At 32.4% G+C, this 18,881-nt stretch overlaps 1 protein-coding gene and 1 long non-coding RNA gene across 3 annotated transcripts; one reads left to right on the top strand and one right to left on the bottom strand.

Moving 5' to 3' along the window:
• Window positions 1-5,174: 5,174 nt before the first annotated feature.
• Window positions 5,175-6,694, bottom strand: LOC116003548. Of its 2 annotated transcripts, XR_004094677.1 has the most exons (5): window positions 6,521-6,694; window positions 6,203-6,417; window positions 6,013-6,119; window positions 5,460-5,530; window positions 5,175-5,315 (listed from the first exon to the last, which is right to left on the bottom strand). It is a non-coding gene; the product is annotated as an uncharacterized LOC116003548 (long non-coding RNA). The 2 variants fall into 2 exon arrangements; XR_004094676.1 differs by having other exon boundaries at window positions 6,203-6,694.
• Window positions 6,695-13,585: 6,891 nt separating this feature from the next.
• On the top strand, window positions 13,586-17,375 carry LOC116005357. The gene is made up of 5 exons (XM_031245639.1): window positions 13,586-13,733; window positions 14,571-14,824; window positions 15,665-15,876; window positions 15,999-16,269; window positions 16,854-17,375. The coding sequence occupies exons 2-5, from the start codon at window positions 14,573-14,575 to the stop codon at window positions 17,142-17,144; spliced, it is 1,026 nt and encodes a 341-aa protein (XP_031101499.1). The 5' UTR covers window positions 13,586-13,733; window positions 14,571-14,572; the 3' UTR covers window positions 17,145-17,375.
• The last annotated feature ends 1,506 nt before the right edge of the window (window positions 17,376-18,881 follow it).

The raw sequence follows: 18,881 nt of genomic DNA, 5'->3' as shown, positions 1-18,881 counted from the left end.
ATACGATCAAAATAACTTATTATTATTTGTTACATTAGGGAGTAAAAGTGAGATAGTAGAATTTGAGACTAGACATAGTAAAACTCTAAAAATTTAACCGTGTGTGTGTGTGTGTATATATATGTTTATATATAAATTCTAGAAAGTCTAAGCGTGAGACAAAATTAATTTCTTAGAACAACTCCAATAGCTAACTTTTTTCTTTAGGTTTTTTGCTAATTTTTTGTTCACATAAAATTAAACAGAAAGAGAGCTGGAGAAAAGAAAATTCTCCATCGGTGTGCGTTGCGCATTAGTCGTGCTCAATAGGCACATGCATTGCTCATGTGAGCACGTTTGAAGTCAAAGTTTTAGGGGTCATACTTGTGTGATACCGTCTCACGGGTTTCAATCTGTGAGACAGGTCGGATCCATATAATTTGGGTCATAGAATGCACAGGTAGATGCAAAGCGAAGGATGGAGTTCTCCTACGATGCTTACCTAAATGTATTTGCTACTGATGATTGATCTACATCTCTAAGGGCATAGAACCCTTTCAAAATTGATAAAATTTCATAATCATTCATCGGAGTTTTCTACAATCTAACTAATACTACCTCCGTCCCATTTTGTTTGTCTGATTCGGTTAATGAGGCTTGACTAAAGTTATTTTTAATTCAATTTTTCATAATATTAAATTTAGTAATTGTATATAAAATTTATATATTTAGAAACTACATTAAAAGTACTATTAAACACAAAAAATCAAATTTAAAAATAATTAAAAATTACTAAAGAAAATAAGTAATGAAGAAATAGTTTGTTTGACCAATGAATAGTAAACATGACATGTAAAATGGGACAGAGGGAGCATTAATTTTGTCAATTAATTATAAACAAATTGTAAGAGTAAGCTCAAGAATGGGCTTGCAATTTAGAGTCGCAATAGTCATGCCATATTTTGCTATAAAGTACGGAGTACTACATTTTTATTTATATAAAGCATTATATATGATTAAGTATGGTATTTAAGGTTTAAAATATTGATTATATATGTTTTAGATTTGTGCTAGAAACTATTACATTTAAGGTTTAAAGTATTAAATATGTCTACCTTAAATTGTGTATTAGATGTATGCTATAAAGTATTATATTTATACAATTATACTATAAAGTATAGTATTTATTAATGTTTAAAGTATTGATTATATATGTTTTAAATTTGTGCTATGAAGTATTACATTTAGCCTATATATAAAGTATTGTGTTTAAGGTATAAATTATTAAATATATTTATATATACCTTAAACTGTGTATTAGATTTGTGCTATGAAGTATTATATTTATGCTATAAAGTATTGTGTTTAAAGCTTAAATTATTAAATATATTTACCTTAAACTATGTATTAGATTTGTGTTATGAAGTATTATATTTAGGCAATAAAGTATTGTGTTTAAGGCTTAAAGTATTAAATATATCTACCTTAAACTGTGTATTAGATTTGTGCTATGAAGTACTCCCTCCGTTAGTGGTATAGATTTAAATGCGAAAAGTAAATGCAGAAACTAAACTGACACACAGTATTGTTACCCCAGTTCGATACAACAGTATCTACGTCTGGGGACGACCACAATTCGTCCAATCCACTATACTCAACCCTTAATGTACATAAGGCAAGAGAAGAACGTTCTCACCCAAGTGATCCCTCACCGGTATCTACCTGACTGACATAGGCTTACAGTAGATTGCCAAAACCAGAGATCTGTGCGTCAGAAGTGCGAAGTCCAACCAAGTCTCCATGTTGGAGAGCTATTCTGATGCAGTCCGTCTTGATGACTCACTCTTCAAACATACATGTAATTTGCCTTCTCAATATCTTCAATGATAATTTCTAGATCTTAATTCCTTGAGAAGAAGACGATGATGGTCAGAGTTGCACACTTTAGAGCTTTGGGAAGATGGTTACTTTCTTTCAGTCAATAATCTTTCATTTGCTTATTCTTGAACCATCTCCCACCTTATATAGAACTCTAACTTTGATAACATGGTAATTCTTAGATTCTGTAACACCCCCAATTTCTAATACAAGATTAAACATAAATAATCAATCCTTCTTACTAACCATATCGAAAATAAATGCAAAAGTGAATTAAAACTCTAAACCAATGGGGTGTTATGCCACGATTGGACCACCACTAAGCCCAAACGTAACGCACAGTCTACAAAGCTTTCTAACCACAATCCACATTACAACAATTTACTATCCGTCATATAAATCAACTATAATACATCAATTTAGATTCTAACTAAACCATTATACCATGAATCCACTTCAAGGATAACTAACTCTATGCCGTGCTCTGAAAGCTAGACACTTACATCAAGTCCTGAAAATAATAAAGTTTTGGAAAACACAACAAACAGGATTAGCATAAAATGCTAAGTAAGCTCTACTCCGCCCTATAAAATAAATACATTTATAGCTTGGAAAGTAAATATACTTTGTAAATAAATTTTTATACTCAAGTAGACCGTACTATAGAAATCATTTAGCTAAAAGCTTAAAAGAGTATTTCCAAAAGGAATTTTCCATAATAGGTAGTAGTTCTCATAAGATTTAAATCACACCAAAGATAAGTAACATATACACTTTCTCAAGTATAATATTAAATATGTTTGAAGCAATATAGATGTTCTCGAGTAATCATTTCTAGTATAGACATTCTCATAAGTCATTCTCAAAAAACATACAAGTCAATAATTATAGATAGTGAGGAGTTCAGATAATAGTTTTCAAATATCAATATATTATAATAAATAAGTGGAGGTATCCCAATCATAATCAATCTCAATATCACAATAGTGGGGGTAGGGACATCATCTCTGTGAAGCCCTAAGTGAACAGCAACCCTCTACTGAGCACAGCACAACCCCCACTTTACCACAGGTGGAAACAGGACCACTACCTTAAGTGTGCACATGCACCCCCTAACTAGGATTCCAAGCCCAACCAGTCCTAGTAACCCAGGATGATTTTTACTAGGTTACTCCTCAAATACTAACCCAGGATGATTTCTACCAGGTTTAATTCCAACATAGGGCCTTAGCCCACATCACAAGTCACATCACAATCTACACAGAAAAGGGATAAACCTCCAAAAATAAGTACATATTTATATAATTTCTCCAAAATAGTAATAATCTTTCAAAATAGGTTTTCATAAATATTTTCAATTATCGGTACTAAGTTTATTAAGCCAAGAAATATGTAAAGTATAAGCCCTTCCCAAAAATAATAATTTTCTTGGTACATAACTCTTTAAAATTGATATAATAGTTTATTAAATGAAATTATTTCAAGTGTTAAAGTATCTTAAATGGAACCCAAAACTAATGCGCCAATCATCCTTAACGTGGATGGATACTACAGGGAGAGTGACAGTCTTGCAGGAGGTGGTGGAGTTCTCAGGGATAAATATGAAAATTGGATTGTGGGATGTGCCCGAGGGTATCGTGCTGCAAACCCCATTGAAGCTGAGATGAAAGCACTGGTTATGGGGGTTCAATGGGCCAGGAGCATAGGGTATTTAGGCTATGAAATCCAGACTGATTGTGAGGAGATCGCCAAAGTCATGCAAGGAAACTACACGAGAACAAATCAACATGACAACTCTTTTGAGAGCCTTATGAGGATGATCACTGAAGCTGAAAGAAGCATGATATCGCATATCTATCGTGAGCAGAATTCTGTGGCGGATGGTCTTGCAAAGCTCGCACTTAAAGGCGATTTTGAATGGATAGAATTTGATCAGCCTCCTCCTGGATGCAGAAATAGAGTCAGTAATGACCTTTTGGGTGCCTGTAGGCAACGATGTATCTTGCAAAATAAATAGAGCGCTTTTATTTGGGTGTCCCCCCTTCCTTAAAAAAAAAGTATCTTAAATGGAAGAAACTAAAGGTGTTAAGTAGAAAGTTCCAAGGTTTAATTCTTACTTCAAATAATTAACTGATTTTATAAACAAGATATAAGTAAAATAAAAAGAAACAGATGCTGATGATGAAAAGAATCGAACCCCAAACATCCCCTAAACTACCCGAGTCTGAAACCACTAGCTCCCTGCGAAATTTAAGCCCAAAGATTTACTCCAAACACCTCAAAACACAACTCCAAAAATACATCAACACTTCCAAACTTGCAAAATAACATCATATTAACACAATTTATTAGGATTTAAAGTAGCAATAATAGTTCATACTTTCAAATAATTTCCTAATCCTTAGGCTTAATCACAAACTTCCCCTTCACCTTAAGTCCAAGCAAAACCACACACAACAAAATACCATTTTTAAATACATACACAAACACAAGAACAAAGTAAAAATAGAAGATATGTGAAATAATGAAGATGGAATAATGGAGAAGAAGATGAAGTCTTACCACTTAGGATTTATGAGCTCTTGGGATCTTCACGTGAGGGAGAGGGAGAAATGAAGGGGAGAACGGGGGTATTTATAGAAGGGTGAAGAAAGTGGGTTAGGACTCTAGAAAATTTTAATTTTCATAATTGGGTCATGGACTAAAAATTGGGCTTAGAAATACTTTGGGCTCAAGCAAAGTCATTGCACTTAGGAAGAAAAATTTTATTTGGGCTTTGTAAGTTTGATAGTTATAAAAATGATGTTGATAAGCTCCTCTCAGATAGATTTTGAATAGAAAATTTTTGGATCGTAAAATAATTTATTTAAAGCCCGAAATAAAATAATTGGTTTAATAATATTTGAACTAAAAATATTTATTGTAGAAAAATGAATTTTATTTTCGAGAGTATTCGTATTAAAATAATATCGTTTATTTGGAGTAATTTTACGGGGTATTATAGATTCGAACCGTTATTACATAATTACCATGATACTCTTTGAGTAGGTGTGGAAATAGGCCAGGCTTTAGATATTTAGATCTGGGTCTGCTATGAAAATTTAAAGCCTGGGCCTAGGCCTGAGGCTGTATGTAGGCTTTGTATTAGGCTCATGACTGAGCCTATAGTTGGCCTAAAGCATTTTTAAAAGCCTATATATTATATAGGCCTTTTAAAAGGTTTCAAACTAGGTACTAAATAGGCTTTGAGCCTATTTAAATCTATAAAAAAATTTACCAATAAAAACCAAATACATACATAATACCACAAATTTATGTATCATATTAATATATTATAAAATTATAAAATTACAAATTTACAATCAATCAATAAACCAAAAAATACAAGACATGGCTTCTGCATAATCTCGTCTTGTTAAGAATCCACCTACACAATGAAGCCTCTCCACAATTGAAACCTGAAAAGAGAAAGTGAAGTATGAGAAAACAACAAACCTTTTTCAGATCAAAGAAGAAATTTAAATCATTGTCCTTGTGAGGTAAAATTAAAAATGAATAAAAAAAAATAAGCAAGATGTAACTCATAAATGATCATTTACTACCTCAAATAAAGAAAGGAGCATATCATTTGTTCCCTCCATTCATATTTTATCTCACACCATCTTAGAGAAAACTGCAAAAAAAATAAAAAAAAATAAAGATGCCTAAGTAATCATGAACAAAGGTATTTGTATAAATAAGCCCTTCAAGAAACAAGGTATTCATCTATATTTGGTTATATATAATAAAAAAAATGGAGTAACCAGGGTTAAAAATGGAACTTCAGTATAACATTCTCACTTATTCCATTCATGATAGCTCTAAACAAACACATGAATATCTACACATGAAGTAGAGGCAAAAAAATCATCACTCTATATCATTACATAGTTTTTCAATGTAAATATGCAGCAGCAAAGTGCAAGCATAACCATGACTGTCAGATAAGATAAGTCAATGTTGTGGCAGTATGACTATCAAAAAGAAAAGAATTGGACATTATCAATGTGGAGACAACTACATAGATAAACATGATATAAAAGAGTTCACAGATGTTAGAGAAACAATAAGGATACATTCAAATTGAACATAGAGTACTTAGCTTAAAAAACTTACTTTATGATGGCTCATCCTTTCCCTATTATTCCACCACAAGAACCATTAGGTACAATTAATCTAAATTTAGATCGTGGCTCAGAATCACCACCGTCATCGACAAAAAACTGAAATAGGAAAAAAGAGAGGAAAATGTTAAATTAAGAATCAACAGGGGTACAAGAAATAAACTTTGAAGGCCATCAATTACCTCATCCAGTAATTTAGCAAGGATGAGATCCCGCCTTGAGTATGTTATCAACAGCTCTAGATATCATAACAATCCTATCAGACGTACTAGGGAAAAATTCATGATTGAGTGATAACTGAATTCTAGCCCATGATTGTGATTGGAAATCATTAATTGTAAAGCCACAGGTGTAACTCACAGCATTCTTACCAACTCTCTAATTTCTGTAAAACAATCTTTACATTTTTTAATACATTAGAGATATGTAATAGTGCAATTTTAACCACTAGGGAAATTAGGGCTTGAAATAATAGAAAGAAAAGAAATCAAAATGCTCACCTTTGTGCAAATTGGATTGCATTTCCACCAACTCAAATGAAGAAATCAACTATAGTACCAGATTAAGTCGCACTAACCTCACCGTCTCGCCGCCCTGTCGACTCGCAATTGTTGCAAGGTCACCGACTCACCGTTTCACAGACTCGTCTGACGTCTCGATGGGGATGGCCTCACCACTTCGCAGAGACAGTCGATGGAGAATGGCCGAATGAAGGCCTCACCGCCTCGCAGACACAGCCGATGGAAAATCGTTGCCTCGCCGTCTATGGAGATTGGACTCATTGGAGAATGGCTGAATGGGGATGGGTTACTGATTACTGATTAGGGATTTAGGGTTGAGTTATGACTATGTACTTTTATATATACATATGTGTGTATATATATATATATATATATATATATATATATATATATATATATATATATATATATATATATATATATATATACATATATATATGTATATGTATACATATATACATACATATGTATGTATACATACATATATGTATACATACGTGTATATATACATATATACGTGTATACATATATATATACGTGTATACATATATACATATATATATACGTATATATATATATACATGTATACATATATACGTATATATATATGTGTGTATACATATACACGTATATATATACGTATATATATACGTGTATATATATATATACATACGTGTATATATATATATATATATATATATATATATATATATATATATATATATATATAGAATCCTAATCATATGAGAACTATGCCCCAATTGAGAACGTGTGGACAAATCTAAACCATTGATCTGCAAGATTTGATGGATGAGAGATCAAGTAAAAAATGAGTGGGGTCATTTTCATAAATATTATAAACTTTTAAAATGAGCGGGGTCATTTTCATAAATATTACAAAATTTTGTTTATTTCAACCGTTAGATCTATTAGATCAATGGTTTGGATTTGTCCTTACGTTCTCACCTGGGACATGGTTCTCACCTGATTAAGGAAATATATATATAAATATATAAATATATATATACACACACACACACACACACACACACACACACACACACACACACATACATACATATAGGTATGTATAGGTATGTTTTCTTCAACGATTATAATATAATTGTGACATTTATTTATTTATTATGTTATTGGTTATTGGTTATTATGGTAACATTTTGTTATTTAAACATATCATTCTGCTGAAACTTAAATTGTAAGCTTCCAACGTATTCCTGCCTCTATTCTCTCTATTATAATTCATGTGTTATTAAACTTCACTTGGTACATACATATGAAGTTGCATAAAGAAGGGGCAGTGATTCTATCAAATGTAAGGAATGCTGTTTCATGGTGAAGACTGAAGAGGTATCCATTGCTTACATTTTTTTATATAATATTTTTATTTTTTGGGAGATATACTATTTTTTGATATTTTTTTGGTCATGTTTTTGACATTCCAGTAAATGATATCCTATTTTTGGTTTCTTTTTTTCGTCCATATTCTATTAAAATTTCATTCTGGTTGCAGTCAATATTCTTCTTCTGTAATTGTTCTTTTGCAATTGTGTAGAGTCAAGACTGATAACAATAGTAAGTCTCAACACATGCAATTGTTAACAATTATTTAGGTTTTGATAGTATTTTTAGGATTCTAGGATATTAATCAGTGATCTTTTTATGTTGCTGGTGATATTAATCTCTGCAATTCTTAATGTTACATAGCTTTTGTTCAATCAAGATACAATGCAATTTAAGGAATTTCATGAAAGGTAACTTAAGTATCTTAATTTGTATCATCATTTTTTACCATGGCTTTTGTATATTTTTATTTGTACATCTTTTATTTATAATTATCATAAATACTATTCTTTTACAGACTACAGTATTTGTGTTGATCAAATCCCTCTAAAGGAGGATTGCATCCATGTCTGGCTTAAGTTATGGCAGCACATTGGAAGATTCAATTAATGGCAATATGATTATTAGTTCCATTATTTCTGATGTTTATGAGAAGATCAGGGTTGGCAATTGGCATCATTGTCATGTTTATTTAGTCTTACCATATATATAAAATTTTGAAAACAATCATTCCATATTTTTTAATTTTACATATTCAAACATTGTGTATATATTTCCAAGTTATTTGACAATGAAAAGATAAACTGATTAGCATATACAACTTATATTGGCATCAGATTGGCATATCATCATTTGCCACATGTTGAGTTATTTCATTAGTCAAAATTAATAAAAAAAAATAAATAAATAATTTAACACTACTGATGAAATGCCTAAGAAATAAAATGTATTTCACAATTAAATAACACCTAAAAAAATAATAGCAAACAACAAACTTTTGATAGTATGTCAGAAACATGTATAGCCAGTAGTTAAAGTTAGAAATCAAATTTACAAACTAAGCGCATATATTAATTGTAAATTTGTATTTTAATTATTTGATATACTTCTTATAAAATAAGAATAAACGTTAACACATGACACAACTTTAGTATATGTGTGCTATCATTACTGCTAACAAACTATTCATATCCTTACAGAATATTAAAAACCACACCTCATTATAAATTTGTTTTTTTAACCCTAACTTTGTTCTTCACGTCTCTATATACATTAAATCTGTCTTATAAATCACTAAATTAGAACACTATTATTTTCTCCCAAATATGGCAAGTGAATATTATAAACAATCAAGAAGTACTACGAAGAAACTCACAAAATCTGGAGTAATAGGAAACAAAAGGAAACATATAACACGAAACAAATATGACAACGTTATTGCTGTCCTTATTTTTTAAAAGGGTTTTTTCTTACCATGCACAAATCTAAGGGTTAAATAGGTCACCGAACTGCACACGAAAATACAATTAGGCTACTGAACCTTAAAAAATTACAATTGAGTATTTAAACTAACTCATTTCATGTAATTTGTCCAATTTGCAGGTTTCTAAAAGGTCACCTCAAATTGAAATTATTTAAATAAAAAAACTTAAAAATAATCTATACTATATATAAAAGTAAAATTCTCCTATTTCATTTTCCAGCCCAAACTTTTGTACTCAATTAATTAAATATTTTATTGGTCAAATAATTAATAAAGATTATTTTGTAAGAAAATGTAAAATGGAAATTAACTAATATCTATTAATCGGTAATATTTTTTCTATATTCACGTATCAATACTATTAATAAAAGAAAAATCCTCCCCTTCAATTTTCCCGCACAAACTAATATTATTAATTAATTGGTAAAAAAATAATAAAATTTAATTAGTAACAAAATTTTATTTACCAAATTCTGAGAATAATTAAACCATTATAATTGTGAGAATAATGAAAACAAATCTTGCGTAATTTTATAAGAAAAAATAATTTATTAATTATTATTTATACCAATAATAATAATTCGAATACTTATCTATACTTATATATCTATACTATTATTAATAAAAATAAAATCATCCTTTGTGAAATTCTTGCCTAAACAATAGTAAATATCAAATGGAATAGAAAACTAATTTTACTAATTGATTGAAAATATTAAAAAAAAAAATCTTAATGGAAAAGCAAACAGAAATTTGACAAATTAGAAAAGAAAATGATATTACTAATTGACTGAAAATTATTTAAAAACTTTTTTTAAAAATTAATTACACATTTTCCTTTTGAAAACTTTAAATTATTTAAACTTTAAAAAAACTAATTAAACATGGACTATTAGATTTTTTATAACAATTACAATTAATTCATTCAAATATGGAAGAGGGAGAAAAAACTAAACGCGATATGGTGAAAATGAATATACTTAAGGTATAAAAGTATAATTGCACATATATTAAAGTCCATTTGGAAAGCAGGAAAATGACTTTCGGAAAACATATTCCAGAAAATTACTCATTTTTCAGAAAAAATTTTCATTTCCGGTGTTTGGTTGCATTATGGAAAATTGTCTTGGTGTGTTTGGGTGATATGACTTGGTTTTGGCCGAGAACATGGAAACAACCAATTTGGCCATTCCGGAAAATGACTTACGGAAAAAAATTCCGTAAGTCATTTTCCGGAAAAATGAACTGATTTTCCTTGGTCAACGGAAAAAATTTTCCGTTGACCGCTTTTTTCGGACGTTGCCAAACACCGAAAACTCGAAAAGCATTTTTCAGAAGTCATTTTACGCGTTACCAAACACACCCTTAGTGTAATTGACTAATAATATTTGCGTAATAATTATTATGGTAATTAAGCTAAACATTGGTTGTGGAATTTATTTTATAATAATTATAATTAAATTATTTCTTATTTTTCCCATATTTATTTTAGTAATAATATAATTATATAAGTCATATTACATATTGATATTTTAAAGATAATTGTAGACAAACAAGTCATATATTGTTCAATAAATTGAGTAATACTTTTGCACTAATCTTATAATCAAATAAATGTACACGTTCAATATTAGAATTTTTTATAATTTCATATTTATTTTTATTTTCTAAATATATAATAAAAAATTTATCAATGCATCGCACGGGTAATTGGACAATTATTTGCTCTAATTCAAGCAATGTTGCAAAAATCGCGTCTAGGCGCTAGGCGGGGCCCTGCCGATGCGATTTTCGCCGGAATCGGCAAATTCCGCGGCCGGCGCCTAGCCCGCCTAGTCTACGCCCAGGCGGCTGTTCGGCCGCCTAATCACTTTTTTTTTTTTTTTTTTTTTTTTGGGTTAAGTCGTAGAAATAGGAAAAGGGTTAAAATTATTAAAATTGCAATCGCGAAGCCTTTCCCGAATTCTGAACTCCGAAGCCTCTTGACGCCGTGGGTCTCGCCTCCTCACCAGTGCCGTCCGTCCTCACCAGCACCGTCCACCGCCTCCGAAGCCTCAGTCCTTACCGGCGATGCAGCTTCCTGGTAAGTTTTCTCTTTGTTTATTTATTTTTTTCCGTTCCTTCTCTCACCGTCTCTGCTCTTCAATTTTGGATGGAAAATGGCTAGGAGTGGAGGTTGTGGCTGGTTGCTCTCCATTGTTGCTTCCATTATTTTGATTTTGGATTGAAATTGAAAATGAGAGACAGTGACGGTGGACTAGGTGAGTGACGATGGCGGTGGATTGCTCTCCATTTTTGATTCCGTTATTTTGATTTTGGATTGAAAATGAGAGACGGTGGCGGTGGACTGGTTGAGTGGCGGTGGCGTGCTGGATTCCTCTCCATCATTGCTTCCATTATTTTGATTTTGGATTGAAATTGAAAATGAGAGATGGTGGCAGTGGATTGCATTCTTGATGTTGTCAATTTGTGATTCATTGGGTTATGAATCTTATGATTTCATCTGTTTGTCCCTACTGAACTAACAAAATGAGTTATATAAAACTAAAAAAAAATAAAAATAAGGAAAACAAAATCGGGCGCCTAGGGGCCGCCTAGCGATTTTTACAACCTTGAATTCAAGCAAGGAAAACATTAGGAAACATACTTGATCCAACCAATGTCATCAACTGCGCTATATAATATTCGATGTTATAATTTACATAATTGTATATCGATCTAAATATTTTTAAAATATTATAACAAATCCATTCCGTGCAACGTACGGGCGAAAATACTAGTAATAATAATAATAATAATAATAATAATAATAATAATAATAATAATAATGGGCCTTTTGGACTTTATATTACTTATTTCCTTTTAATTTCCATGTATACCAAACATTATTCATTTTTCATGGATTTGTAATTCCTTTCCACCTAATTCCCTCCCTCAAACCAAATGCGGTTGTGGGTAAGGAAAAAAGGGAAGAAATGACAAAAGTACTATTGGTAATGCCGTATGGGGTCCTCCGAGTATAGTATTTTGTCACGTTTAGTCTTAAACTTTCAAATTGACCACTTGTGGTCCTTTGACTTTCAAATTGTACGTTACAATCCGTTGTCCAAATTAACCACCAATGGTTCTTCAACTTTCAAAATTTAACCAACCGCAGTCCACTTGGAAAGACCATGTGTGGTTAAAATTTGATAATTGAAGGACCATGAGTGGTTAACTTGGATCACGGATGGTAACAATTTGAAAGTCGAATGACCATGTGTGGTCAATTTGAAAGTTTAGGACTAGACGTTGCAAAATCACTATACTCGAAGGACCATAGATAGTATTAACTCTATTATTCTTATTAGGAAAAAGGGTCACACTTGTGTGAGACCGTCTCACATATCCTTATTTGTGAGACAGGTCGGGCCGGGTCAAAGTATCATGCAAATGTCATACTTATATGCTTAAATATAACACTAATCAAGAATACAATTTTTGTTACTTATATGAGAAAAAGTAATACATTTTTCATAATAAGTAATGTTGACAAGTGATCCTTACTTATAAGGGCAAATATAATACTTTTGAGGAAAATGTAATACTTTTAAATTGAAATGTAAAAGTATTGTATTTTCCTTTAAAAGTATTACATTTACCCTTATAAGTAACAAAATTTTTATTTCTGATTAGTATTACATTTGAGCATATAAGTATGACATTTGTTCATATAAATGGTACACTTGCATCTTGACCCGACCCGTCTCATGGTGAGACGGTCTCACACAAATTTTTGTTTAGGAAAAATGGTTAAATTGGCCCATTAAGTCAACCGAATAATGCAATTGGATCTCCTAAGTAAAGAAAAAAACTTCATCCAAATCCCTTAAACCTGTAAAAGTATTCAATAAAGTCCAAGTTGACTTGCTTAGCATGTTAACTCATCCTAAGTTAGACTTAATTAAACTGTTGATTGATTTAGGAAAACAATTTAACCATTTTCCTTTTATTATTATTATTATTATTATTACACTGGAACATTTTAATCTTTATATCACTTTTTTTCATTCTCATTCCCAATAATTCTATTTCTCCTTACCGAACAATATAAATATAATTAGAATTCATATTTTATTCCATTTCATTCTTTTTTTACAAAGTTACAATTCCTTTCATCCGAATTCCTTTATCCTGTTACAGCATTTGATTAGACACGTAATGTGTCGGTCAAAGTGATGGAGATTGAAGGCTGCTATTCTGGTGAGTGTGCCTTCTTCTGCTTGGGCGCTGAAACTGCTAGCAGCAGAGCAGCACATCTCACCTAGTCAACCCCCAATCAAGCACCCTCCTTTCTACTTCACTCAGGTGAGTTCGAACTCCTTTTCTCGTCTTCTTGCCATTGATTTTTCAATCCCTGTGATTTTCTTGATGTTGGATGGTTTTGTTTTCTCGATTAATCTCGGGAAACTTCGTTTCGTTATAAATGTTTTTGATAACCTTTTGCAAATGGTTGCTATCTGTTTAAGTTTCCCGAGGGTTTTCATGCCTTTTCCAATGAAATCGTTGATATTTGTACGCAAAATTCCCTCGCCCCAGTCCCATATCCGGTCTGTTAAAATGTTAAAATAGTAATGGAGTAAATTACGTGACTCAGAGGGCTGGGAGGAGCTGGTGTCTACGAGAGTCCACCATATTAGGTGTAACTTTCATGTTACGTTTGATGGGTAGATCTTGTGTCCTTACTCGCAATTTATAACCTAGAAACCAATTGAGTTACCCTCGCGGGATGGATTCGTTGATGTTGAGAAATGAGTTAATGAATTTGGAGGTGGAAACCTCATCAATTGCATAGTGTGTTCAAAGCAATTTTAAGTGGGCAAGGCTTAGAAAATAGGCTTGTGTTCCAAGAATATCTGCCTGTATGGCTGTAATGGAGCATAAACTGAATTATGATTGTGATTCTAGAACCATTAAGGATAACCCTGTAACATGCTGCACATGTAGTCTTGTAATTGTAGTATAATAACTGATGTGTTGGGTTTATCCTATTGGTGAGGTTTTAGTTTTTTTTCTAGTTATTAGGCCTTGATTGCATGTCTCACATAATTCCATAATCACTGTTTTGTGTCAAAAACGTCTCTCTTATTGCTACTATTTCTTGTCTATGTTCCTCACTCTCTCCTGTTTACATTATTTCTCCAGTTATGTATAAATATGCAATTGCAGCAACAGTTGGTGCTCTGGGCTGGGCTTATCTGGCACTGATAAAGCCCCCCTCTCCAAAAGTTTGTGGCTCACCAGGTGGTCCTCCTGTGATTTCGCCAAGGGTCAAACTCAGTGATGGGAGACATCTGGCCTATAGAGAGAGAGGCGTGCCCAAAGAAACGGCCAGATACAAGATCATCATTGTCCATGGCTTTGATAACTCTAAAGATTTGGAGTTGCCTCTCTCTCAAGTATGAAGTTCTGTTACTGTAATTAATTTCAATGCTTTTTTGTTATGGCACTATGGCTGGAATTGAATAATGAAGTAAAACATTATGTTTGTAAGTTAAATAACCTAAAGTTTGCAACTTCTAGAATAAAGAACTCATATCCATTTTCCATGTCATTTGGCAAGCATTTTGGCTTTGAAACACAATGATACTGGCTTATATTATTTGCTAGAGCCCAGGTGTGGTTAGAATACATGGAAGAGATAATAAGAGAGCTTTTGGTTATTCCCTAATTTGAAAAAAGAACTTTGACAAAGTTCTTGTTCTCCTTACTAGCCAACATCAGAACATGGTCTTTTTGTTTGTTTGTTTGTCTAATTTTAGTTTTGCAGAATATAAAATAGGTAAGTTATAGTTAATAATTTGATATATAATGATCTAAATGGCTGTTTTTGGTTCAATATATACTTTCAACATTATCTGCCATCTCTTCTATGTGAGATTCGATACAACAATCCTCAACAGATAAAGAGTTTGTGTATGATAATCTCCTAGCTTCGCCTTGAACGTATTGATATGCTTGGATTTGACTACTAACTGTCAAAAAAGATCAAATAATGATTTGGTAAATTATCGTGGCTTAGATAGGGTTCATTCTTCAAATTCCATGAGAAGATAAATAGATTCTATAAGTTTTTTATGTGCTTGAAACATATGAGACTACTGTAATTCTCATCATTATATTCTTTAGGAAAGGATTCTATCCGGTATGGCTCTAGGTTATTAAAAATGATGACTGCTTAAAAGAAAGAAAAAATCTAAAATTTCTTATTTCTTCCCTTGTCTGGGTTTCATTGTCAGGACCTCATTGAAGAGCTCCAAATATATCTCTTGTCATATGATCGAGCAGGATATGGAGAGAGTGATCCATATCCAGGGCGGAGCGTAAAGAGCGAAGCATTTGATATTCAGGAACTGGCTGACAAGTTGCAAGTAGGACCTAAGTTTTATGTGATTGGCATGTCAATGGGAGCATATATCATTTACAGTTGCCTAAAGTACATACCGCACAGGTATATGTTTGTTCTTTTGTATATTATTGGCTTTGAAATGCTTTATCAAATGCCTCATTTCTGAGTACAAGTTGCAGATATATTAATTTTGTTCGTGATGATATTCTAAATACAATTTGCAGGTTGGCTGGAGCTTCACTTGTAGTTCCGTTTGTCCACTACTGGTGGCCTCGTTTTCCTGCTAAAATATCAAATGAAGCCCTGCAGAAACACCTCATACATGACCAACGGACATTCAAAATGGCTCATTATGCTCCATGGCTGTTCTATTGGTGGATGACTCAAAAATGGTTTCCTTCTTTAAGTGCTCTGCAAGGGAACATGGCTATTTTCTGCCCCCAAGATCTGGAAACCATAAAGCAGCTAATGGAAGGCCCCCCTAATGACAATCAGGTAATTTTATTTTATTTTATTGTTATTTTTTCTTTGTGCATCTCATCCGGTAATATTTTGCTCTACTCGGTATTGATCTAAACTTTTGTGCCTGTGTTCATTTGCATCTTACATATTCTGTATCATTCTGAGAATATATATAACTGTGACCTTTAGTCCATTGTTCTGTTTTATATGAGTATATGTATTGGTGGCATGATTGAAAATTTTCCACCAGGGTAAAATATTTCATCACACTGATTATTAAAAATCGTGTCCCGAGTTCTAGAAACAGAAAAAACCTTGCATTGTCACCATGCAACAGTGCATTTTTCTTAGGCACAACCAATGAGAAAGAAAGATACACAGTATAAAACAATAATTTCGGTGTACTGAGAACAACGCATTCACTGTGTGTGTTTATTACTTGTATTTTGTGAACTAGCGTGGCTAAGAACTTGTACCCGTGCAAGAATCTCTTTGGAAAAGCATGAACAGTTTACGGCTTTTGGATCTGTATCCACAGTATCAGCACAAACAGCACATTGCTTCTGTTAGCTGTAGCAAATGGCTCAAAATTCAGAAACTTTTGATTTGCATTGCAGGAAAGACTAAGGCAACAGGGTGTTTATGAATCACTATACCGAGACATAATGGTTGGTTATGCAAAATGGGAATTCAGTCCATTGGATTTAACCAATCCATTTCCCAACAATGAGGGCTCTGTGCACATTTGGCAAGGTCAGGAAGATAAAATCATCCCGGCTGTAGTGAATCGCTATATATCTGAGCAACTCCCGTGGATTCAGTACCACGAGGTTCCAGACGGAGGGCATTTGATTATTTTCAACGCGAGTGTATGCGAAACCATCTTCAGGAAATTAGTAGGTGCATGAGATGGGTGTATAGCTGAAATGTGAGGAATACAAAGATGAAAATAAAGACCCCAGTGGGGATTGAGGATGAAAAGATTGACCTCAGTTGTTAAAGCTATGTACTCTGTTTATAAGTACTGTTATCTAATGTTAATGCTGGTATTGGTGAATACATTAAATTGAACAAGTTCATGTAAATGATGTAATGGAAGGGCTGTTTCTGTTATAAGGGTGCTTTTGTTTTCTGGTTCAGTTGCCCTATTTTTTGTTTTGTTTTGTTTTGTTTTTTTTTTTTATTTTTGTTTTTGGTTGACGAGGGAAACTCAAAGTCACTACTTGAGGGTGTGTATTGGACTATTGGGTAAATTTTTCTCGTGTAATAACCAGTAAACTACACAGTAAAAGTAAATGGGAAAATTGCATCTTTGGTCCTATAGTGACGACTCAGTCCCTGAGTTATGATCTTATCCGAGTTTAGTCTTTCAGTTATTTACGAAATGGCGAGTTTAGTCATTGGCCGTTACATTTGGCGGAAAAAATTAAAAAATATTTAGAATTTGAGGGGTAAAGTAGGAAATTCGCATTTTATTATCTTCATTATATCAAAATCAATTTCACAAGCCACCCTCTAGCAGAAACAAAGAAACATTTGATCACTCCACTAAGTCTCGAACCCACTCTCTTCCATATGGGATGCAACCGGGTGCACTAGACCACAAGGTCATTGGCCATAAAAATGTTTTTAGAATTCAAGAATCTTGAAATAAGAAGCTAAGAAGTGAAAATTAATGTTGTGAAATTGGTTTTGATATAATAAAGAGAATAAAATGTGAATTTCCTACTTTATCCCTCAAATTTAAATACTTTTTTAATTTTTCTGTCAAATTTAACGGGCAGGGACTAAACTCGCCACTTGGCAAATAACTGAGGGACTAAACTCAGATGCGACCATAACTCACGGACTAAGTCTGGACTTGGGTATAACTCATGGACCAAAGATGCAATCTTCTCAAAGTAAATTACACTAGGAAGATCCATGAGATGGGCTCAACCAATAGAGTGTTTTCAAATAAATTATATTGTGTTTATTTTATCCTCTTTTAAAATATGAAAATATATTTTATTTTTTTGTTTAAGAATTTACAATTAAAAATAAACATTAATTCTCATTTTCTTATAGTGTACATTTTTTCCTCATTCTAAACATGAAATATATATATATATATATATATATATATATATATATATATATATATATATATATATATTAAAGAATTTGTAAATCTATACTAGAAAATAGAAGTGTAAAATCTTTTTGATGAAATATCAAATAAGTGTAAAAGAGTCTTAAGAAGACTAGGAAAGGAAGTCACAAACTAACTCAAATACATAGAGTCTGAATACTCCCCCTCAAGTACAGGGTAAGCTAGCAACCTGTAGCTTGTCTCTAAGAAAAGAAAATCTAGGACCAAGTAGAGCTTTAGTAAAGATATCAGCAAGTTGATCTTTGGTAGAGTTAAAATTTATTTGAATATCACTAGAGGCCACCGTGTCTCTAAAAAAGTGATAATCAATCTCTACACAAACATCTGCTAGAGCTTTATATTCAGCCTCAGTAGAAGACCTAGCAACAGTTCTTTGCTTCTTACAAACCCAGGACACAAGATTAAACCCAAGAAACACAGCATAGCCACTGGTTGATTTTCGATCCTCAAGGCAGCCAGCCCAATCAGAATCAGAGAAAGCATGAAGCTCCAT

Source organism: Ipomoea triloba, chromosome 14 (genome assembly GCF_003576645.1).
Source record: "Ipomoea triloba cultivar NCNSP0323 chromosome 14, ASM357664v1".
In the NCBI taxonomy this organism is placed as follows: domain Eukaryota; kingdom Viridiplantae; phylum Streptophyta; class Magnoliopsida; order Solanales; family Convolvulaceae; genus Ipomoea; species Ipomoea triloba.
The sequence above is the reverse complement of the archived record's forward strand: the minus strand, read 5'-3'. Positions and strand labels throughout refer to the sequence as shown.